The sequence below is a fragment of the Pristiophorus japonicus genome, chromosome 19 (genome assembly GCF_044704955.1).
Source record: "Pristiophorus japonicus isolate sPriJap1 chromosome 19, sPriJap1.hap1, whole genome shotgun sequence".
In the NCBI taxonomy this organism is placed as follows: domain Eukaryota; kingdom Metazoa; phylum Chordata; class Chondrichthyes; family Pristiophoridae; genus Pristiophorus; species Pristiophorus japonicus.
In genome coordinates, this window is record NC_091995.1 from 72,178,158 (window position 1) to 72,202,504 (window position 24,347).

Here is a 24,347-nt window from a genome sequence, read left to right on the forward strand (position 1 = left end):
ATCATCCACACCCTCTATTAGTGCACTGTGGCTGCAGTATGTGAGATCTAGAGGATGCATTATAGAAACTCGCAAAGGTGACTTTAACAGCACCTCACTGCTGTGACTTTTATCACCCAGAGCAATTATGTCTTAAAAACGTCATCAGCTCCAACCCACACACTGTCGTAACTTGATACTGTATGTTGCTGTTCCTTCATCTTCAGAGAATCAGAATGTGTGTTTTTGTGTGCCAGCCTGGCATGGAAATCGGCGCGGTCCTGGCCTGCAAGACCGTCAGCATACCGGGGCCATTGGAGGGAGCAGCGTGCGGCGGCATACCACTGCAGGGAGCAGCGCGTGCTGCTGCAGGAGGGCGACGGCTACGAAGCCAGGTTACTGATTGCAGTGTGGGCGGCACAGCAGGAGGGGCGAAGGAGCACAAGTCTGTAGAGGGAAGTGACCGGGGCCCAGAAGAAGCGAGGACCCAGGGGCAGCATGGGCCAGCCCACACTGCAATATGTGTGCGCACTAGGTCCGTGCAGCAGAGCAGGTCTCCAGTCGTCTTGGTTAATCCTTGCCACTGGACCAAGACCTAGCTCTGTCAAGCCCGTGTGATGGCTGGTGTGCAATAGCCACCACATGTTTTAAAAAATCCAAGCACCGGCATCTTCCACCCTTCAACATGTAGTTCAGAACCTGGAATATTAGGTCCTTCATTGAAATACCTGTGAACTCATCCTTTTTTGGCGTGGAAGCAAATCATCCTCGCTTTGAGGGACCGCCTATGATGATGATGATGATGATGAGAGTCGTATCCTTGAATTCCCGACCTTGCAACATTGACTCATCTCTGCAAGATTCAAGTAGAAGCTGATCCTCCACTACCACCACATCAGGGCAACTAAGGATGGGCAATAAATGTGGTCTTGTTGCTGTTGCCCACATTTTGACTTATATAATTATTGTTTGAGATCTGCCTTTTGGTTGAGCATGCAACAGAGGTTCTGTCCATCTACTCAGATGGATGCAAAAGAACTATAATATCATTTGAGGGAGTTCTTAGTATTTTGGCCAACAGTCCTGCATCAACTAACATCACCAAAAACACAGTTTATTCATTTGGTGTTTGTGGGTTCTTGCTGTGTGCAAATTGGTGCTGCATAAAAATTATAACTACAGTTCAGAAGTAATCTTTGGTTATGAAGCATTTTGGGATGCCCTGAGGATGTAATAAGGCACTATATAAATGCAAGTTTAATTTTTCTTTTTCTTTAGTGTCAAGAATTTCATTTGGTACAGTTGTGACCCGTGAAAATTTTCAATCTGTGCCCCTTGACAGGATTTTAAACTGACCACATTGCTGTCTCTTTTGGACCAATGCAATTAGATTCTTTAGAGATTGCCTTAGGGCATATTTTTTGAAGGGAAGTATGCTCTGTGCAAAGCAATAATTGAAGTCCTGTTTTTAAAATGATAGTTTAGATGCAGCATATTTGTGTGTTCCACTGCTGTTTTATGTGGTAAGTTTCTTGACAGAATCTGGAGTGCTGAATGTGTAGTTTAACATTGGGATTGTTTCTGTCACTTTTCCCTGGCTCTGCTTTTCATATTGTGATGAATGTGAGATGTCCTGTACCTCTGTTGCAGTTTCCACCCATTTGGTTTTACTCTTCACTTTGAATTGGTCACAGTTTTTGGTTAGTGCTTTCAGGAATTACTGCTCCCTCTGACACTGTATATAAAAGGTATTAAGTAAGCCATACAGGCCAAAAGATCTCTGGTTTGTTTTCTGGATAGCTGAGCATGATGTCTTCAGGGGCAGCAGTTGTGATGCTACAATTGGTTTCAGTGTCCCGAGGCTAGGAAGGTCAAAAAACAGACTGGATTCCTGCTTCTGATTGCTAACTAGTGACTCCTACTGGAAGGTGTGCATGCCTTAGATTTGTCGCTACCCTCCATTGTTGAAACTGTGTCCTCGTACTTGCTGTCTGGAGTTTCATATGAAGAATGCTCACGTGGGGGAAGTACTTGATGGTTGATGACACGCTGCAGCTATGCGATGACAAGAATCCAAAAATGGTAGGGTAGGCTTGTTCAAATTAATCTCTACATGGTAGGCAGCAAATTTAATCTGTGCTGATGGATAACAATAACAATAGTGTCTTAAATGTAGGAAGTTGTTCCAAGGCACTTCAAAAAATGTACCGAATGGAACTCCATTTTCAGAGGGATGGGGATGAACTCCATTTTCACAGAGGGATGGGGATATCTGCTGGACTTGATATGGCTTACTTTACAGGGCCACATTAATAAAGGCCAGGGAACACATAGTGGCTATTGACAATCTATTGTAATTAAAAGTTGTTTGAAAAAAAAATTCAAATTATCCAGTTGATTTGAATTTAGCATTTGAAGTAAAAGGATTCAGTAGGTTTTTGCTGCACAATATTAATTTGAATGAAACAAATCCCGAATTGCGGGGAGCAATTTTTTTTCTCCTATGTGTTATTCACTTGTAAGCTTCGACAGTGAGTATTGTAATGATATTTGATTGTAGTGAGTGTCAGTCATAACCATTTTGTGTTCTCGCATGATTCTTCCTCCTCTCATTCTCTTCCCCCATCCCAGCATATTGAATCCAATTGTAGTGTCCCCAACAACCACCTGAGCTGAACTAACAGTGCAGATAGGTGATTGAACATGGCCTTCTAGTTTGTATGGTTGCCATTCATTTGATAAACTCAGCCACAAGGGGAGATTTGAATCCTATTTAAATGTTCTCTTACTCCTGCGTATGTTTGCTTGTGCTAGTTTCTGAAAAATCAGTAACTGTTTTTAAAATGTTGCACATTTTTACAGATTGCAACATGCCAGAGCATTGAAGGTAACTGAGATTGGTACAAGTTTTTTTGTGGGTTCAAATTGAACAGTTCTGTCTTGTAGCCTTAGAGATTTGTTTAGTTCAGTCACCTTATAAGGAGTTTATTTTGAAAGAATGTTGTCTCATGCTTATTAACTCAATACAAATGTTGCAAGTTTTCAGTTGTCTACAAAGCTTGAGGGAGGAGCCAAGCTACATTTGAACAAACAGCTAATTATTTTCAAATGTGGTTGGTAGTTATTTGAATCCAGGAAGTCCCAGTAACTTTGCTGGGGGATAGTTAATGTGTTTTGACTGTTCAGAATCTGGGCAAGTCAATCTGGACCTTTTTAAGAGATATAGTTCAGACTAGCACAATGCCTTAATGGGAAGAAACACTGCATATATAAAGGTTTCGTACAAAAGAATAGTTTAGCTTTTAGATTGCAAATGTTTGTTTTATTTTTGATGTACTCAAGGATTTGAAGCTGTCGTAAATTAATGGGATCAGTCATATGTACACCATAGCTACAAGAGCAGGACAGAGGTTTGTTACTCTGTGATGAGAGGCTTCTCTGATCCTTCAAAGGCACAAATCGGGAGTGTGATGGAATGCTTGCCACTCAGTTGAATAGGTGCAGCAGCAACATTTGGGAAGCTTGACACCATTTGGGATAGTGCAATTTGCTTGATTGGTTCCCCTGCCACTGTCCTCTATTTATCCTCCTCCACCACTGACATGCTGCAGAATCAGTATGTACAATCTACAGAATACAAAGGTTTTTTTGACAACAGCTCCCTCCTCCTGTGACCTCTACTAGAGGAGGACTAGAGCAACAATGTCATGGAAACTCCATCATCCTGATTTGATATGTATTGCTGTTCTTTCATCATTGCTGGGTCAGTATTCTGGAATTCCCTGCCCTGCTATTCTGGGAGCACCATCACCACATGGGCTCCAGTTGTTCAAAGAGAAGGTGAACCACTACCTTCTTTCCAACTAGAAAGGAAGACTTGAAAGACATGGATTTATATAGGGATGAACATTGTCAGCCTTATCCATGTCCTGAGAACAAACAATATAAAACGAGTTTAGATCCCTCCCCTTGTCCCTCACAAATGCATAACACTTGAGTGCCTTGGCTAATAGAAGTGTAACTTATTAATTTAGAGAGAGACCAGTATGATTGCATTTGATAAGATTTAAAATTGGGTTGGTGAGTTGGGATGAAGTCTCCCAATGTTATAATTAGGGCTATTAAGAAATGCTGCTTTTTTTGTTGAAGGTTTTTTCCTAGCTTAGCATGGAACTGAGGGAGTGAACAAAGTCATGTCATGACTATTTTTTAATAGAATATACTACTTGCCAGGCAAAAGCGCCTTATGAAAAATGAGTGACTTCCTACTATAAAAATCTATTTGGAAGGGTTGAAATGTGAAGTGACAAGTTTTAATGAAGCATTCGTGCTGCACTTGCTGGTTGTTGAAGGTTCACATTTCCTTGTAGTATTACTGCAGTCTTAACATTCATTACTCACTTCCACGTCCAGCTGCAAAGGCAAGGGGATGTGAACACTTCTAAGCTCCATGCTCGATAAGGCAGGATGATCAGATTCTGACATTCATTTATAGTTATTTTGTTGGCTGAGAATTGGTAGAATCCCAGTTTCTGTTGCTGGTACCATTCTCTTGATTACTGGAGTCTTTTACTGTCCTGAGTCAGCAAAAGGTAGCGGAATGAAGATGCAAGTGCAAAAAGCCTTCCATGCACATCTCCCACTGTCATCTCATAATGTGCTTGAGAAGTGCTCCCATCTGCTTTATCTGCCTGCCTGGCTGGAGGGGAAGTCAGTAATGAATGGTAATGAAAATGATGATGGGAGCCATGGCAGCTGAAGGATTAGCCTGAAGCTCATCCTGCAAGCTATTATTAGAGCTACTGATTTCATACTGAAAATGGCCATTATTTTTCCAAATAACGTTGGTGCCTCTGGGTCGCTGGAATGGGGCATCTCCTGGCGAGCCCCGTCAGTTATACCTAGAATTTCACGTTTAGGTTTTAAAAAAATTTGCCCACAAAGTTGCTGGAAGTGCTGATAAACGGCACTGAGGGAAAAGGGCATCTGGGACCTTGGTGAACGATGGGACAAACGGTGCATTTCCTTAACCAATGAGATTAAAGGATTGAGAATTAAACAGGAAGGACGGAGGAGGAGAGTGAATTAGTGAGTGCATTAAATGTCAAATCGGGTACAGAAAGAAGGAAAGAAAGATTGGATTAAAAGAAAAAAAGAGACCAAAGCAAAGAAAGAAAATGTAAAATTTTGCATTTTAAAGAACTCCTAAAACAGTTCACAACCTGAAGGAATGGAACTCCATACTTATAATTGTTTACTTTCTCCGCCAGAGTGGTTGACGAGCAGTCATTTACAATTATCACATCATTAAAAGGGTACTTGTGCTGATAATTACTAGACTTAATGATCTGTGGCAAGTTTAATGGACAATTAATGTGCAAATGCAGCAACTTCATAAAAATCACGGGGCAATGCCGTTTATGTGAAGCTAACGGAACGCCACAAATCGGCCAGCACCTTGTGGCGATTTGCAATTTACGGTATTTCTTCCTCGCCACAAGGTTCTGGCCGATTTGCGCATTAATTATGCGTTCACACATTCTGGACCTTGCAATTATATTGAGTGTTTTTAGGGGGAAATGAAATAAATTCCAACAGTTCATACTCCATGCTATATTAAGTTTATCTTTGATCTTTGGGACAGGAAGGGAATAGCGGGAGTTGGGATGCTTTCTCATGAAACTTTGTCTGTTGTGCAGTCGGGGTTGTGATGCTGACAAGTGTCCAGATATTGTGATTTTAGGGGGAAAAGTTCAGTGTATGGAGGAGAATGACATGCATTAGATTGATTGAGTAGGAAATGATTCAACAGTTTGGAGTAGAGCATAGAAAATATTTGTGAACTATGTCATTTGTACATGTGGACTAAATTAGCATTTGGAATTTTGTTTTGTAACATCAACTGTTCACTGAGCAATATTTTAAAGGAGTTTAACATTTTCAGAAGTGGATTTTTCAAAACTCAAAATATAAATTCTGTCTTTTGGTTCTTCCGTTCCTCTGCATTAACTTGCTGCTATATGGTTCCTCTGGTGCCTTTAGCCCTCGGTACCATGTCCAAATGTCATTGTTCTATGTTTATGTTCACGTGTATGATAACAAATATGATGTGATTAGGATTACGGAGACGTGGCTCCAAGATGATCAGAGCTGGGAACTCAACATCCAGGGGTATTCAACATTCAGGAAGGATAGAATAAAAGGAAAAGGAGGTGGGGTAGCATTGCTGGTTAAAGAGGAGATTAATGCAATAGTTAGGAAAGACATTAGCTTGGATGATGTGGAATCTATATGGGTAGAGCTGCAGAACACTAAAGGGCAAAAAACGTTAGTGGGAGTTGTGTACAGATCTCCAAACAGTAGTAGTGATGTTGGGGAGGGCATCAAACAGGAAATTAGGAGTGCATGCAATAAAGGTGCAGCAGTTATAATGGGTGACTTTAATATGCACATAGATTGGGCTAGCCAAACTGGAAGCAATACGGTGGAGGAGGATTTCCTGGAGTGCATAAGGGATGGTTTTCTAGACCAATATGTCGAGGAACCAACTAGGGGGGAGGCCATCTTAGACTGGGTGTTGTGTAATGAGAGAGGATTAATTAACAATCTCATTGTGTGAGGCCCCTTGGGGAAGAGTGACCATAATATGGTGGAATTCTACATTAGGATGGAGAATGAAAGTTAATTCAGAGACCATGGTCCAGAACTTAAAGAAGGGTAACTTTGAAGGTATGAGGCGTGAATTGGCTAAGATAGATTGGCGAATGAAACTTAAGGGGTTGACTGTGGATGGGCAATGGCAGACATTTAGAGACCGCATGGATGAATTACAACAATTGTACATTCTTGTCTGGCGTAAAAATAAAGAAGGGAAGGTGGCTCAACCGTTGGCTATCGAGGGAAATCAGGGATAGTATTAAAGCCAAGGAAGTGGCATACAAATTGGCCAGAAATAGCAGCGAACCTGGGGACTGGGAGAAATTTAGAACTCAGCAGAGGAGGACAAAGGGTTTGATTAGGGCAGGGAAAATGGAGTACGAGAAGAAGCTTGCAGGGAACATTGAGGCGGATTGCAAAAGTTTCTATAGGTATGTAAAGAGAAAAAGGTTAGTAAAGACAAACGTAGGTCCCCTGCAGTCAGAATCCGGGGAAGTCATAACGGAGAACAAAGAAATGGCAGACCAATTGAACAAGTACTTTGGTTCAGTATTCACTAAGGAGGACACAAACAACCTTCCGGATATAAAAGGAGTCAGAGGGTCTAATAAGGAGGAGGAACTGAGGGAAATCTTTATTAGTCGGGAAATTGTGTTGGGGAAATTGATGGGATTGATGCATTGACAGTCATTTTCCAACATTCCATTGACTCTGGATCAGTTCCTATCGAGTGGAGGGTAGCCAATGTAACCCCACTTTTTAAAAAAGGAGGGAGCGAAAGCAGGGAATTATAGACCGGTCAGCCTGACCTCAGTAGTGGGTAAAATGATGGAATCAATTATTAAGGATGTCATAGCAGCGCATTTGGAAAATGATGACATGATAGGTCCAAGTCAGCATGGATTTGTGAAAGGGAGATCATGCTTGATAAATCTTCTGGAATTTTTTGAGGATGTTTCCAGTAAAGTGGACAAAGGAGAACCAGTTGATGTGGTATATTTGGACTTTCAGAAGGCTTTCGACAAGGTCCCACACAAGAGATTAATGTGCAAAGTTAAAGCACATGGGATTGGGGGTAGTGTGCTGACGTGGATTGAGAACTGGTTGGCAGACAGGAAGCAAAGAGTAGGAGTAAATGGGTACTTTTCAGAATGGCAGGCAGTGACTAGTGGGGTACCGCAAGGTTCTGTGCTGGGGCCCCAGCTGTTTACATTGTACATTAATGATTTAGACGAGGGGATTAAATGTAGTATCTCCAAATTTGCGGATGACACTAAGTTGGGTGGCAGTGTGAGCTGCGAGGAGGATGCTATGAGGCTGCAGAGTGACTTGGATAGGTTAGGTGAGTGGGCAAATGCGTGGCAGATGGAGTATAATGTGGATAGATGTGAGGTTGTCCACTTTGGTGGTAAAAACAGAGAGACGGACTATTGTCTGAATGGTGACAGATTGGGAAGGGGGGAGGTGCAGCGAGATCTGGGTGTCATGGTACATCAGTCATTGAGGGTTGGCGTGCGGGTACAGCAGGCGGTTGGGAAAGCGGGTGGCATGTTGGCCTTCATGGCGGGGGGATTTGAGTACAGGGGCAGGGAGGTGTTGCTGCAGTTGTGCAGGGCCTTGGTGAGGCCACACCTGGAGTATTGTGTACAGTTTTGGTCTCCTAACTTGAGGAAGGACATTCTTGCTATTGAGGGAGTGCAGCGAAGATTCACCAGACTGATTCCCGTGATGGTGGGACTGACCTATCAGGAGAGACTGGATCAACTGGGCTTGTATTCACTGGAGTTCAGAAGAGTGAGAGGGGACCTCATAGAAACGTTTGGAATTCTGACGGGTTTGGACAAGTTGGATGCTGGAAGAATGTTCCCAATGTTGGGGAAGTCCAGAACCAGGGGTCACAGTCTAAGGATAAGGGGTAAGCCATTTAGGACCGAGATGAGGAGAAACTTCTTCACCCAGAGAGTGGTGAACCTGTGGAATTCTCTACCACAGAAAGTAGTTGAGGCCAATTCACTAAATATATTCAAAAGGGCGTTAGATGAAGTCCTTACTACTCGGGGGATCAGGGGGTATGGTGTGAAAGCAGGAAGGGGGTACTAAAGTTTCATGTTCAGCCATGAGCTCATCGAATGGTGGTGCAGGCAAGAAGGGCTGAATGGCCTGCTCCTGCACCTATTTTCTATGTTTCTATGTAAGCCTGAGCTGAGTGATTGTGAGGATTGCAGCTGAGATGCGCATTTTCCAGCAGTATTCTCTGGTTGGAGATCTGAGTGCGAAAACTCCAGTCTTTATTTCCACAGCCAAATTTATCAAGGTGCCCTCACTGAGATCAGCTAACTAAGCACTTTAGTGACTGTTCAGGAAAGTCCCAGCTTGAGAACAGAGTCTATGTTGAGTTTGATGATCTCAGCTAGGATGAGGGTAATAATACACTGGGAATTACCCTCACCCTGGCTCCACACAACCTTGGAAATGAACCTGAGACTTTGTTGGACAGTGCTTACCCTGTGTTACTCCCCTTGGTAAAATAGCGTGCAATCATTCACTGTCTAGCCATTTAATAACTTTGAATGTGTTGGTTGCGACTAACTTTTTGGGATATCTGGGCTAAAAGAGGAAAAAGATCAGTTGGGGTTTCCTCTCCTAATATCATGACATCTAAGCGACAGTGCTTGTGTATAATTCTGGTGAGGGTGGAATTGGATTTGTAACCCCCCCCCCCCCCCTCCCCCTCCCCCACTGTCCCCAATACACAGTTGAATAAAGGTGTTAATGGGTCATCTTGACTATTGCCAGACTGTAACTGCTTCAATTTTTTCCGAAGCCACAGCAAAAGTTTTGAGATTGAAAATTTCTTGCTGACTTGTCCTCAGGAAATAATGTTTACTGAATGCAGATGTCACTCTGAGCCTAGCTGAAATGTACATAATTATAGTCTCTGGACTGAAATTAGAGCTCCTCCACCAAGATTCTCCAGAATTTTTTTTCCATATGAAGTAGTTTCGTTCACCACAGGACTTACTTTTATGCAGCAGCATTGAAGATATTTGAGGGTTAGAAATCTTAATGAGCACATTTTAATATGTAAACTTAAACAAAATAGCAACATGACAGGCTTAAATGTGGCACTCAAGATATTACCTTTTGCTACGATGCTCCTTGCTGCCATTGGAAAGATGATGGGTTGTGTTTGTGCCCTGTTCCTCCAAAGTACTCAATATTGATTTCACTGTTGGCCCACACGAATTGAAATTGATGCTACCAGCCTTCACTCTCTCAGAAGTGCAATACTTTACATTTGAAATTAAAGCAATTCATGAGAGCTGGCAAAACAGCTTAATTGAGGACAAGTGACATCAATTATCCTTACATGCTCCTACTATGTCATTAAGGCAGTGAGCAGCTGAATTGGTGTAGACCAGGGAGCTTCTAGATTTCTTTCCTGGTTTATGTTGAGTTAGCTCAGCTGCATCGGTGGTAGGGGTGGACCAATTCGCCTAATCATCCCCAGGTTAGAGATGAGAAAATTGACAGTAGTTCCCAACCCCTCATTCCTGCTGTGTGTGTTGGACAAGAAAAGGACCGGACTTGGTTGTGATGCCCTTGTATTTGAATAGTCCATGTGTAGGCTCATGCATGTCTATTTTAGGTGATGTACAAGAGAGTGCCTGCGAATTTGAAACCATACCTCAACAAGGAGTCAAGCCTTCACACTGGCAAGATATTACCTCTTGCTACGATGCTTTTTTCTACCATGAGAAATGAAATCAAGGCCCTAGTTTCTCTCTCTACCCTATCAATTCCTTTAATTATCTTAAACACAATTAGATCACCCCTTAATCTTCTATACTCAAGGGAATACAAGCCTATATGCAACCTGTCCTCATTATTTAACCCTTTTAGCCTCTCTCATTCTGGTAAATATATCCAATCTAACCAGAGCCACATCTGCTGCATCACCTCCACCCCTTTGTATTATAGTCCCTTCGAGGTAAAGACTTGAATTCTATTGGCCTTTTTAATTATATTGTATACCTGTCCACTAGGTTTTAGTGATTTCTGTACATGGACCCACTATAAATCCTTGCTCCTTCATAGTTCCTAGGTTCTTGCCATTTAGAAAATACTCTGATCTATCTATCTTGGATCAAGAGTGGATGATCACACACTTTTCCACATTGAACTCTCATCTACCACAGTTTTTCCACTCACAAGGACATTGTTAGATTAAATAACTTTCTGCTCCCATCGAATGACTTGCTGTGCCTTTGCGTTGTCAGCAAACTTGGATATAGAGCTCCTGCTTCCTTCATCTAAATCATTGATCAATATAGCGAAATGCTGAGGCCCCAGTAACAGTCACTAGTGTGGAACTTTATTGCATGCCTTCTGGAAGTCTCGATCAATAACATCCATGGACACTGTTATATACCATGTTAGATAATAAGTGGTAGACTTAGCACTCAAAATAATACAACTAGGTTAGTTTGACATGACTCGCCCTTTATAAATCCATGCAGGCTCTCTGATCCGTTCATATTTGTCCAAATGCTCAGTCTCTCTGTCCCTAATAGATTCTAATAGGATCTTTCTTTTCTCTGTCGAGATGCACCCCATTTAACCAAATTCAGAGAGCGTCAGTGCACTTGGCAGCAAACCAGACCAGGATCACAGAAGTATGCGTAGCATTATTACTGGAGTTTAATGTTAAAATTGCACAACTTACCAGCAGAGTTTTAGTGAACTTGTTCAGCTGGGATCATTTTCCCAGTTACAACATTGGGTTGAAGGGATATCTGGAGCCAAGTGGAAAGAATCCTAGCTATTAATGACTGACTGGCTAAAACGTCAGCATAGTACTGAGGGAATGTTGCATTATCGGTGATGCCATCATTATATAGTAAAGCAGAAAAGTTGACATGGCCTCGAATATAAGCTAATGGCATATGAAAACAGGTAATTGCACTGAGTGCAATGGGGGAGTGCAAGTTTGTAACTTAAACTGTAGGCAAGCTGAACATTGCTTCATTCTGACTAGAGGAAATTAGCCATAAATAAATGAAAGCTGGAAAGGGGATATAAATGTTGAAAGATGCAAGATGTGTTTTCTAGCTGGATCTAGGAACATGCATCCTCAGAAAATGTACTTCTGACACTTATTTGGTGCATTTCCCAGTATTTTGGAATCTGCAATTAATGTGGGCTTTGTTTTTTTTTTCCTAAAAGAACATTTGGTCAATTTTATTGAAAACAATCTTTCATTTGACATTTGAGAATTAATGGTTTGTTTAAAAAAATTGTTTTCCCCAGGAGTAAATCATCTGTTATTGAAGGGGAAATAATAGTCAGCAAACTTAGAATTGTATTCTGCCAACTGTAAGTGTGGTTCTGTTCTTTGCAATCTGGCTTTCAATTTGCTCTAGGACACGATATTGGTTGCAGCTTTACAAAAAGTCTAGTTTCTGCTTGCTCATTTTCTTGCTGCCTCCACTTCTCCCCCCCCCCCCCCCCCCACTTAATCTGTGAAGGGAGAAAGGAGAATGTAACTTCCATTATTTAACTCTTAATGTATTGTTTTTTCAAAATTTATAGTGCTATAGCTCCCATTTTATTTGCATTTTTAGTGGGACCTAGAAATACACCCATTAGTCGTCGTCTTAGGTGGTCCTTTGAATCGAGGATGACTTGTTTCCACATCAAAAAGGGATGAGTTCACAGGTGTTTCAATGAAGGACCTGACATTCCAGGTCCCAAACTACTTATTGAAGGGTGGAAGATGCCTGTGTGTGAATTATTTTTGCACACCAGCCACCACACGGGCTTGACAGAGATAGATATACAAGAAAAGCAGTGGTTCTAGAACCAACCCCTGTATAACATTCCTCCAGTCCTGTAAACAACCGTTCACCACTACTCTGTTTTCTGTCACTTAACCAATCTCGTATCCTTACTGCCACTGTCCCTTTTATTCCATGGCCTTCAACTTTGCTGGCAAGCCTTTGTGGCACTTTGTCGAACGTCTTTTGGAAATCCATGAAGACCACGTCAACCACATTGCCCTCATCGATCCTCTTACCTCATCAATAAACTCGATCTAGTTGGTTAAACATGATTTTACTTAATTAATCTACACTTTTCCAAGTGACTGTTAATTTTGTCCCTGATTATTGTTTCTAAAAGCCGGGATGGCGGGACTGACCTATCAAGAAAGACTGGATCAACTGGGCTTGTATTCACTGGGTTCAGAAGAATGAGAGGGGACCTCATAGAAACATTTAAAATTCTGACGGGGTTAGACAGGTTAGATGCAGGAAGAATGTTCCCAATGTTGGGGAAGTCCAGAACCAGAGGTCACAGTCTTAAGGATAAGGGGTAAGCCATTTAGGACCGAGATGCGGAGGAACTTCTTCACCCAGAGAGTGGTGAACCTGTGGAATTCTCTACCACAGAAAGTTGTTGAGGCCAATTCACTAAATATATTCAAAAATGAGTTAGATGAGGTCCTTACTACTCGGGGGATCAAGGGGTATGGCGAGAAAGCAGGAATGGGGTACTGAAGTTGAATGTTCAGCCATGAACTCATTGAATGGCGGTGCAGGCTAGAAGGGCCGAATGGCCTACTCCTGCACCTATTTTCTATGTTTCTATGTTTCCCCACTACTGAGGTTAAACTAACCGGCCTATAGTTGCAGTCCTCTGGCACCACCTCCATTTCTAAGGAGGATTGAAAGAATATGGCCAATATCTCCGCGATTCTCCGCAATCTGTGTTTGGGAAAATGTTGGAGTCTATTATTAAAGCAGTAGCAGGACATTTGGAAAAGCAAAATTTGGTCAGGCAGAGTCAGCATGGATTTATGAAAGGGAAGTCATGTTTGACAAATTTGCTGGAGTTCTTTGAGAATGTAACGAACAGGGTGGATAAAGGGGAACCAGTGAATGTGGTGTATTTGGACTTCCAGAAGGCATTTGACAAGGTGCCACATAAAAGGTTACTGCACAAGATAAAAGTTCACGGGGTTAGGGGCAATATTAGTTAGCCAATCCTCTATCCATGCTAAGAGAACAGAGAATTGGGATAAATGGTTCATGCTCTGGTTGGCAACCAGTAAATAGTGGGGTGCCGCAGGGATCAATGCTGGGACCCCTACTATTTACAATCTATTTTAACAACTTGGAAGAAGGGACTGAGTAATGTAGCCAAGTTTGCTGACGATACAAAGATGGGAGGAAAAGCAATGTGTGAGGAGGACACAAAGTCTGCAAAAGGACATAGACAGGCTAAGTGAATGGGCAAAAATTTGGTAGATGGAATATAATATTGGAAAGTGTGAGGTCATGCACTTTGGCAGAAAAAAAATCAAAGAGCAAGTTATTTAAATAGAGAAAGATTGCAAAGTGCTGTGGTATAGCGGGGACTGGGGGTACTTGTGCATGAAACACAAAAGGTTAGTATGCAGGTACAGCAAGTGATCAGGAAGGCCAATGAAATCTTGGCCTTTATTGCAAAGGGGATGGTGTATAAATCCAGAAATCAACACTAGTTTGCATTTCACAAGCACAGAATGGAGATAACTAAATTCCAAGGTTATTTCCAGCTTGATCTTTCTGTTGTCCAAATGGTGACCTTGCCATTGATTCATGTCGGTGCCTATTTGATTTTATTGATGTGTTTTTGGGGAGCTGGCTGTATGAATTGCTTCACCGGTTTCATAATAGATCCTTATTTTGAAGTGTGGTTGTTTATAATTCTTTAACTTAGCACAGGTCAAGGATTGAACCTGGGACCTAAATGATTCAATAGCTTCGAGTCTAAGCTGTGTTATATTTTGTAAGTCACTGCTTTTGGAAAATGCTTGCCTGTAGCTTGTGCCATTACACTAGATGATGGCTTGAGTTCCTGACTTTTTTGTACCATTTGCTTGGTTGGGGAGGGGAGAAATAATTTGAAGCAGCTGTTGAAAAAGATATAATCTCATAATTTCTAATAGACAGAATCTGCCTCTTGTTTTTATATGTAGGATTATTTGAGTATGGTGTATAACTTCTAATTTTGTGCTGTTACACTTCAGGTACATGTGTGTTTTGGTCATATCTGTCTAAATATGTTAGTTACCTTGAATTAAATTATCGGATTTCAAGTCATGTTTTTACAGAAATTCACTAAGTGATCAACTGGAGAAGTAGCACTTGTGGAACTACACAGATGAAGCTTAAATACTTAATTGGAGGAAAGCCAATTTCAGTAACTTGAGAATGGATTTGGCTCGGGTATATTGGAATCAAAGATTGGCAGGCAAAACTATAACTGAACAATGGGCTGATTTTAAAGTGGAGATGGTTCGGGGACATTCCCACGAGGGGGAAAGGTAGAGCAACCAAAGCCAGAGCTCCCTGGATGCCGAAAGAGAGAGTAAGGTGAAGTAGAAGTAGTATGGCAGATGACCGGTTGAGAGTACAAGTGAGAACCAGGCTCAATTTTAAAATGTTCAGAGGGGAAGTGAAAAAGGAAATAAGAATGGGAAAGAGAGTATGAGAATAGTTTGGCAGTTGACACAAAAGGTAATCCAAAAGTCTTGTACAGGCATATAAATAGTAAACGGGTAGTAAGAGGGAAGAATGTGAAGGTCTTGGAGAGAGTGCAGAAAAGATTTACAATAAGATTTACAGGGATGAGGAACTTCAGTTAGCTGGATAGACCAGTGAAGCTGGGGTTGTTCTCCTTGGAGCAGAGAAAGTTGAGAGGAGATTTGATCGAGATGCTCAAAATCATGAGGGGACCTGACACAGTAGATTAAACTGTTTCCATTGCTGGCAGGGTCGCGAACCAGAGGAGACAGATTTAAGGTGATTGGCAGAAGAACCAAAGGCGATATGACACCAAGTAGTTAGGATCTGGAATTCACTGCCTGAAAAGATGGTGGAGGCAGATTCAATTATGGCTTTCAAAAGGAATTGGATGGGGAATGGGGTGCCGCAGGATCAGTGCTGGGACCCCAACTATTTACAATCTATTAACGACTTGGAGAAGGGACTGAGTGTAACGTAGCCAAGTTTGCTGTCGATTCAAAGATGGGAGGAAAAGCAATGTGTGAAGAGGACAGAGAGGCTGCAGGAGGACATAGACAGGCTAAGTGAGTGGGCCAGAATTTGGCAGATGGAGTATAATGTTGGAAAATGTGAGATCATGTACTTTGGCAGAAAAAAAAAATCAAAGAGCAAGTTATTTAAATGGAGAAAGATTGTAAAATGCTGCTGTACAGTGGGACCTGGGGGTACTTGTGCATGAAACACAAAAGGATAGTATGCAGGTACAGCAAGTGATCAGGAAGGCCAATGAAATCTTGGCCTTTATTGCAAAGGGGGATGAAGTATAAAAGCAGGGAAGTCTTGTTACAGCTATACAGGGTATTGGTGAGACCACACCTGGAATACTGCGTGCAGTTTTGGTTTCCATATTTACGAAAGGATATACTTGCTGTGGAGGCAGTTCAGAGAAGGTTCACTAGGTTGATCCCGGGGATGAGTGCGTTGACTTATGAGGAAAGGTTGAGTAGGTTTGGGCCTCTACTCATTGGAATTCAGAAGAATGAGAGGTGATCTTATAGAAACGTATAAGGTTATGAGGAGGCTTGACAAGGTGGGGGAGACTAAGACTAGAGGGCATGATCTTAGAATAAGGGGCTGTCCATTTAGAACTGAGATGAGGAGAAATTTCTTCTGAGGGTTGTGAATCTGTGGAATTCGCTGCCTCGGAGAGCTGTGGAAGCTGGGACATTGAATAAATTTGACAGAAATAGACACTTTCTTAAATAAGGGGTTATGGAGAGCGGGCAGGAAAGTGGAACTGAGTCCATGATCAGATCAGCCATGATCTTTTTGAATGGCGGAGCAGGCTCAAGGGGCCTTATGGCCTACTCCTGTTCCTATTTCTTATGTTATGCTCTTTTATAAGTAACTGAAGGAAAAAAATTTGCAGGGCTATGGGGCAAGGGCAGCGGAGTGGGACTAGCTGAGATGCGCTTGCGGAGAGCCGGCCTGGGCTCAATGGGCCGAATGGTGTTCCTTCTGTGCTGTAACCATTCTGATTCTAAGCTGTTGTCGGCTAGCTAAAAGTTTCTAACCAGTTTTCTTTGGACTTCAATTAGTTTGAAGTTTCTCTAAATTTCTTATGCCAGTTTTATTTTGCTTCTGTCCACTACCTTCACAGTTGGGTTTAATCCAGTCTTTTTCCGATTTGCATGTTCACAGCAGAAGTGGGAGTCCTAGCCTTTTTTTCCCTTCTCCCTATTCTGGAATATTGAGGCCAGTTGTAGTGCCCCATACAGTTGACCTACATAATAGCTAACTCCAATAGGGTGTGGATCATATCTGCAATTTTTCTGGTCTGCTTGACTCAGCAACTTGCCCTGGGTTGGGGGAAGGTGGGTGAGGTTTTTTTAAATGCCAATTTGCACTGTTGTAGGAGCAGTAGAATTAGTGGAGCAGGCTGCTTCTCCATCTCTCAGCATGTAGAAAAAAGATTGATACGTTGATTGCCCAGGATCATAATGCTCCACTTAGTATTGTAAAACAGTAAAGGGTGTGATGATGACGACGCATGGCTCTGCTGTGCATTGTTTGCAAACTAAGAACTGTACAAACATCTACCAAAGACATTTCATGCTAATGTAATTTCAGTATGCAAGGGTCCGGTTTTTACAAAGGTGCATTTTACTATTTTATTGTGGTTAAAATAAATGATCATTTCGCCCTTGAGTTTTTTTTGTGGAACTTGTTCTTTTACAGTATTACTGTCATTGCCAAAAGTAGCTTCAACAAAATTTGTGTAACCTTCAATGTTTGTTTTAAAATTACAGGTCTCCAGTTAGCAGACATCATGGCTCAACGTGATGCAGAACGGTATCTCTATGTGGATAAAAATCTCATCAATAACCCATTGACACAGGCTGACTGGGCTGCAAAAAAACTGGTGTGGGTGCCCTCCGAGCGTAATGGATTTGAGGCTGCCAGCCTCAAAGAAGAAATTGGTGATGAGGCAATACTTGAGTTGGTGGAGAACGGCAAGAAAGTCAAGGTCAACAAGGATGACATACAAAAGATGAACCCGCCCAAGTTCTCCAAGGTGGAAGACATGGCAGAGCTGACATGCCTGAATGAGGCTTCTGTACTGCACAATTTGAAAGAGCGTTACTACTCAGGGCTAATCTATGTAAGCTTTTATTGTACTACTATTGTTACTCAATTTTATGTCCATTTAAGGGACTATTTGTTAACTTTTATTAACTTTTAACATCTTAGTATTTATTTTCCAATCCATATTCCAAACATCTCTGATTTACAAGCGTACAAGACAGGAAAAGACCACTGGTCTATCGAGGTTGTCTCATCCTCCCACAGTGGAGCATGCGCACCACCAAACGCACACCAGTCGCTCAATCTCCTCGGAGAGGCAAAGAATGAGGGGGGGGGGGGGGGGGGGGGGAAATAGTCCAATTTAGAGAAAAAAAAACTCGTTAATCTACGCTACTCTCCCTCCAAGCCCAATATATTCTTTCTGTGGCCCAGAACTGTACACAATCGATGTGGTCTGACCAGAGCTTTGTATAGCTGTAGCAAAACTTTCTCCCCTTTTATATTTTAATATTAGAGATATAGAGGCTACCATTCTATTAGCCTTTTGGATTTTTTTTATACCTGACCCCTACATTTTAGTCATGTGTACATGGACCCCAAAATCTCTTTGGATCTCCACTATTCCTAGCTTTTCACTATTTAAATAATACTCTGATCTATTCTCTTGGTCCAAAATGGATGACCTCACACTTGTACTGACTTATGCAAAAATTTGGTTCCTGGCTAGCCCTGAAACAGAAAAACCATTCAGTAATCAGCTTCATTTATGTTAAATCTTTCACAGAGATATGGTTTCTACATATCTAAATTTGGGCTGGCATCTGTGTTCCCTCTAAGCTACACCGCTCTCTGCCGGTCCCGTGTAGCTCGGGACTGCATTTTCCCTGTAAATTTTGCGCATGCGCGAAACTGAGAGCTGTGCAGCCCCTTAAAGGTACCAATACACTCTCAAAAATTAAGGGGAACATTAGCTGGCGCTTTTTACTGGGGCATGATGGAACATAATTTGACATTGCACAAATAAAGCGCACTTGAAACTGAACGCAAAAAATGGTTCAACGGTTTCAGAGCTCACTTTCAAATCTGTCAGAACCTGGCCACACTGCACAATCCGGCTGTGAGAAAGGGTTAATTGCTTATCCCTAGTTTATCAGATTCTGGATGATGGGTGGTCTATATTATTTTTTTTAATTGAACAGGAAGATGTGCTTTAGCAGGGAGTGACAAGCTGTTGGGCAGCTGTAATGAAATGAAGACAAAACATTTCATAAACATACTGATTGCAGAACAGCTCAGCTTACATCCTGTTGACTGCAGCTGCTGGGGCATATTGTGGGGAGAAAATACTGTTGTTAAAAAAATGAAATGGGGCGTAATTGCATTATGAAGTTGATTGAGTGCCAAAATTGGTGCCATTTTCACAAATTGCTGTGTGATCTGTTAAATGTTTTACTGTGGCTGTTTGTCTCAGTAACTACTTGCAATTTTTTTTGTTGAGGCTACAACTGTCAGCAGTTGTATGGAAGGAAATTTAGATAATGCTCCTATAGGTCGCCTTAGCAATTTTGAGACCTAGGAGCAAATCCTCGCCCCTCGACCTCCCTTTGAATAGTTCTGTGCTCTTCTGAAGGGGGTCATTCTAGGTTCCCTGGGTGCCTGCCACATTTGGTACTTTGCACAAGTAGTGTAAACCTAGACAGGCGATGAGAGGAGTGCATCAATCAAGCTTGCATCCTGTTCTTGCCTGATGTCCGATGTTTGAATTTTTGGACAGAGGTTACTGAATATTGAACAGAAGAACATAAGAATTAGGAGTCGGCCATTTAACCCCACGAGCCTGCTCCACCATTCAATAAGATCATGGCTGATCTTCGACCTCAATACTTTCCTGCCTGATCACCATATCCCTTGATTCCCCTAGAGTCCAAAAATCTATATCAACCTTGAATATACTCAACGACAGCGCATCCGCAGCCCCTGGGGTATAGAATTCCAAATATTTGCAACCCTCTGAGTGAAGAAATTTCTCCTCATCTCAGTCTTAAATGGCTGACACTTGTGCTGATACTACGTCCCCTAGTTCTAGATTCTTCAGCCCGGGAAAACAACCTCTGAGCATCTACCTGTCAATCCCCCTCAGCACATAAGAATTAGGAGTAGGCCTATCGGCCCCTGGAGCCTGCTCCGCCATTCAATAAGATCATGGCTGATCTTCGACCTCAACTCCACTTTCCTGCACTATCCCCATATCCCTTGATTTCCTTAATATCCAAAAATCTGTCGATCTCTGTCTTGAATATACTCAACGACTGATCCTCCACAGCCCTCTGGGGCAGAGAATTCCAAAGATTCACCACCCTCTGAGTGAAGAAATTCCTCCTCATCGCAGTTTGGGACTATGACCCCTGGTTCTAGACTCCCCAGCCAGAGGAAGAACTTTATATGATTCAATGAGATCACCTCTGGAGAATGTAGGCATAGTCTACTCAATCTCTCATATGATAACCCCCCCTCACACAATCCCAGGAATCAATCTGGTGAACAACTTTGCACTCCCTCAGTGGCAAGTATAATCCTTTGGTAAGGAGACCAAAACTGTACATAATACTCCAGGGCCCTATAAAATTGCAGTAAGACATCTTTACTCATACACAAATCCTCTTGTAATAAAGACCAACATACCATTTGCTTTCTTAATTGCTTGCTGTACCTGCATGTTAACTTTCAGTGATTCATATACAAGGACACCCCGGTCCCTCTGAACATCAACATTTCTCAATCTCTCGCCATTTAAAAAATACTCTGTTTTTCTATTTTACGACCAAAGTGGATAACTTCACATTTCTCCACATTATATTCCATTTGCCATGTTCTTACCCATTCACTTAGCCTGTCTATATCTCCTTGAAACCTCTTTGCATCCTCCTCACAACTTCCATTCCCACCTAGCTTTGTATTATCAGCAAACTTGGATGTATTACATTTGGTTCCCCTCATCCAAATCATTGTGAATAGTTGAGGCCCAAGCACCGATCATTTGCTTTGTTGCAGAAACATTTTAATCCCACTTGTTTGGGAAAACCATTGAGAATATTTGAAATTTAAAGTTTATTTTGGACCAGTGTTGTCGAGTCCTTTTCAGATGATCCCTAGACTCCACCTATTAGAAGAATGGGAAAACCGCTTCAACTTTTCAATCTCCATTATAAGTTCATTTGGTAAAAGATTGGTGACCCAGAACAACTGTGAAAGAAAATGATAGAATTTCAAAACTGACCAGCACAGATCAAATTTCAGCCATTTCTACTGATTAGCCCATATCCCAAACACTACATATAATGTGGTTCACTAAAGTTTATCTAGCGCAAGTCAGATGGATACCTAACTGATCACACACACATTTACAGCATTATACTGAGGGAACAAAATGTGCTGATATTCATTTAGCTCATACTCTATACTTCTCCAACCACATTATGCAGAGTTCCTCCTTGACCTAAAAGAATCTGTGTAGGTGTTTGAATGTGTTATTTCACGGATTTCATTACTAAGTTAACGGGCCCAAGTTTCCACACGATAAAAAACGGGCGCCCCTCCGAGCTGGGCGCCCGTTTCTCGCGCCGAAAACGGCGCCTAAAAAAACCTCGCAATTCTGGAGCGTTCTGCAGCTCCTTGTCTGCCTGGCGTGGCCTACACTCGCGCCGATTTTGTAAGTGGGAGGGGGCGGGTACTATTTAAATTAGTTTTTTTCCTGCTGGCAACGCTGCGCGTGCGCGTTGGAGCGTTCGCGCACGCGCAGTGTGAAGGAAACATTGACACTCGGCCATTTTTGTAGTTCTTTATAGCTGTTTAATTTGTGAACATTTTTAAATAAAAGCACATTGCCATCAGCACTTGCAGCCTTCTCACTGTCTCCCCCCCCCCCCCCCCCCCCCCCCCCCCCCCCCCCCGCGGGAAGAACGGGCGCCTCACCCCCCCACCCGTGGGAGATCCCCCCCCCCCCCCCCTTCTGCCGGGAAAGAACGGGCACTGCCTCCGCCCCCCCCCCCCCCCCCCCCGGAAAGAACGGGCGCCTCAGGCTGACTGCAGCATTCTCCGTGCCTGAAGCACTTTCTCACAGGTAGGAAGATGGTTTATTTAATCTTTGCTTATAAATGTTTATTCAGGTTGGATTTATTTGTAGAAGTATAAATATGGATTTATTGTAGAATTTAATGACTTCCCTTCCCCCCCCCCCCCCCCCCCACCTCGTTCTGGACGCCTAATTTGTAACCTGCGCCTGATTTTTTAATGTGTAGAACAGGTTTTTTCAGTTCTACAAAAATCTTCACTTGCTCCATTCTAAGTTAGTTTGGAGTACGTTTTCACTGGAAACTTTGAAATCAGGCGTCAGTGGCCGGACACGCCCCTTTTTGAAGAAAAAAATTCTGTTCCAAAGTTGAACTGTTCTACCTGACAAACTGCAGAAAAAAAATGTGGAGAATTGCGATTTCTAAGATAGTCCGTTCTCCACCAGTTGCTCCTAAAAATCAGGCGCAAATCATGTGGAAACTTGGGCCCAACGTGTTATAGCTGTCAACTTGAACAAATCATTTTTGGTTCAATTTTATTCTTAAGGTTTGAAGTGACATTTATTTAACAGTCACATTTTACTGAATTTTTTGATGGTAGTTTGGGCTTTCAAGTTATTGTTTGATTTTGGTCTTGAGCAGGGAATGGGGGAGGTGGAGGGACTTTTCTTTTTCTACTCCCAACTCCTGTTTTGCAGCTTTTTTTGATCAATTGGTTGAGCAGGAATAACCATACTGGGATGGTTGTGTGCTGGTATCTACCTGCAATTCCACTTGGTATATTTTTAAAAAAAGTATGGAGTAAGAAAAGGCTATACAGTCCATCATGCCCCCTTCTTTCATAGGCTACTGCGTTCATTTAATGTACTAAGGAAAAAGTTTTACAGAAATATTCCCTGGTCTCCAAAGGTAATTGAACAAAATTTAAACAGGGATCCATTCTTAATACTTGATCCTAGCCAAAGGTATAGTTGGAAGAAACAAGGTTGCTTTTCGTGTTTTACTCTAGCCAGGATAGGGATAGTGCTTAGAACCAGGTTCCCTTTTGGGGATACAAGTACCAAATCTTGTAAGCATATTTTGTCCCCTTTTGTTTGCTACATGCTATTACCTGTATTGTTTCCCACAGTACAGCAGTCACTACACTTCAAAAAGTACTTCATTGGCTGTAAAGCACTTTGGGATATCCGGTGGTCGTGAAAAACGCTATAGAAGTGCAATTCTTTTTACCTTGCAGAGATCTCATTGGATTTAACATAGTGCATTATGCTACCAGATACAGACCAGTCTGAATAACCAATCCTCCACATTTGTTTACGGATGCACAATGAGAAGGTTGCCTTGTAAACCTTCTGTATGAATTTGTCACACAAATGAGTGAAACTGGACCTCATGTTCTGATCGAACACCAATTTTTGGCAGAACTGCCAAGCTGTTTCAAACACCTTTTAACTCGTAAGGTATCAAAATCAGCACTTAAAGCTTGACATTGGAAGTTTTTAGATGAACTCCACACACACAATAAAAAAAAAATCACGCATACGATGATAAATATCTTAAGGTGTGAATACTTTGCCAGTCTGTCAATCATACTAAATTTAATATCATAAATTGTTTTTCTTCAGTGCTGTTTTATTAAATCGAGGATCTAAATCAATTTGGTTTTTTGATCAGACAACATGATCTATAAGTGAAATAAGAATCAAAATGCTACAGATGCTATTGAGGTTTTGGTTCGGGATTTAGTCTGTTCCCCTTCATACAAACTGAAGCAAAGACCTGCATAGGATCATTTATCCCAACCGATAGTGGCATTAAGACTAGAAAAGCTCTACTTTGTGCTTCAGACCTGATTAGTTCTTTTCCATTTTAATAGTTATTTGGGTTCCAGTTGAGAATTAGTAAGTCATCTGAGCAAAAAAAATATATATTCCAAGAGCAGATACCTGTGGCAAGAAACTATATTTAAAAAAGATCCACCAGAGGCACCCAGGCACAAGATCAAAGTTATGAGCAATGGGCTGAATTGGAAATGGCTTTTCCCCTATTCCTCCTTTTGGCAGTACTCTAGTGAGTGCATGTGGACATGAACGTCTTGGTGAGATAACAAATATTTAAAATAAACAGCTTGGAATTAAGAGTGTGTGTGTGTGTACTTTGCTAAATACATTCCACAATTATGGCTTGGGAAACATAAGCAATGGTTGATTTCCTTGACTTCCTGTCATCTGACCTTGCATTACTGCCTGTCTTTAAACTGTCCCTCCAGTAGAGTGAAGATTATGACTGCCTTGGTCAGCTGCAAGAAATCGCACAAAACTGAACAGTAACACTATTCTTAATTGTGCAGGTTTTCTCCTCACCCTTCCGGCAGGCAGTGAATCTTGCTTGGGTGTAGTTCCACTGATGGCAGCCCTACCTCGTCTAAATAGCAGTTTTCATGTGTAAGCCTAGACAAGTGCGCTTTCCACCATAGAGGTCACTGCATCCTGATGAGGAAAAGGAG

General features: G+C 41.9%; 1 protein-coding gene across 2 annotated transcripts in view; it reads left to right on the forward strand.

Annotated features, from left to right (window-relative positions):
- The window catches only part of LOC139229937 (myosin-9-like), a 148,066-nt gene that overhangs the window by 8,423 nt on the left and 115,296 nt on the right, over positions 1 to 24,347 (forward strand). For both annotated transcript variants that reach the window (XM_070861586.1, XM_070861587.1), the window contains exon 2: positions 17,495 to 17,847. In XM_070861586.1, coding sequence (XP_070717687.1) covers positions 17,515 to 17,847 — 333 coding nt within the window. In that variant the 5' untranslated portion in view covers positions 17,495 to 17,514. The remainder of the gene's footprint in view (positions 1 to 17,494; positions 17,848 to 24,347) is intronic.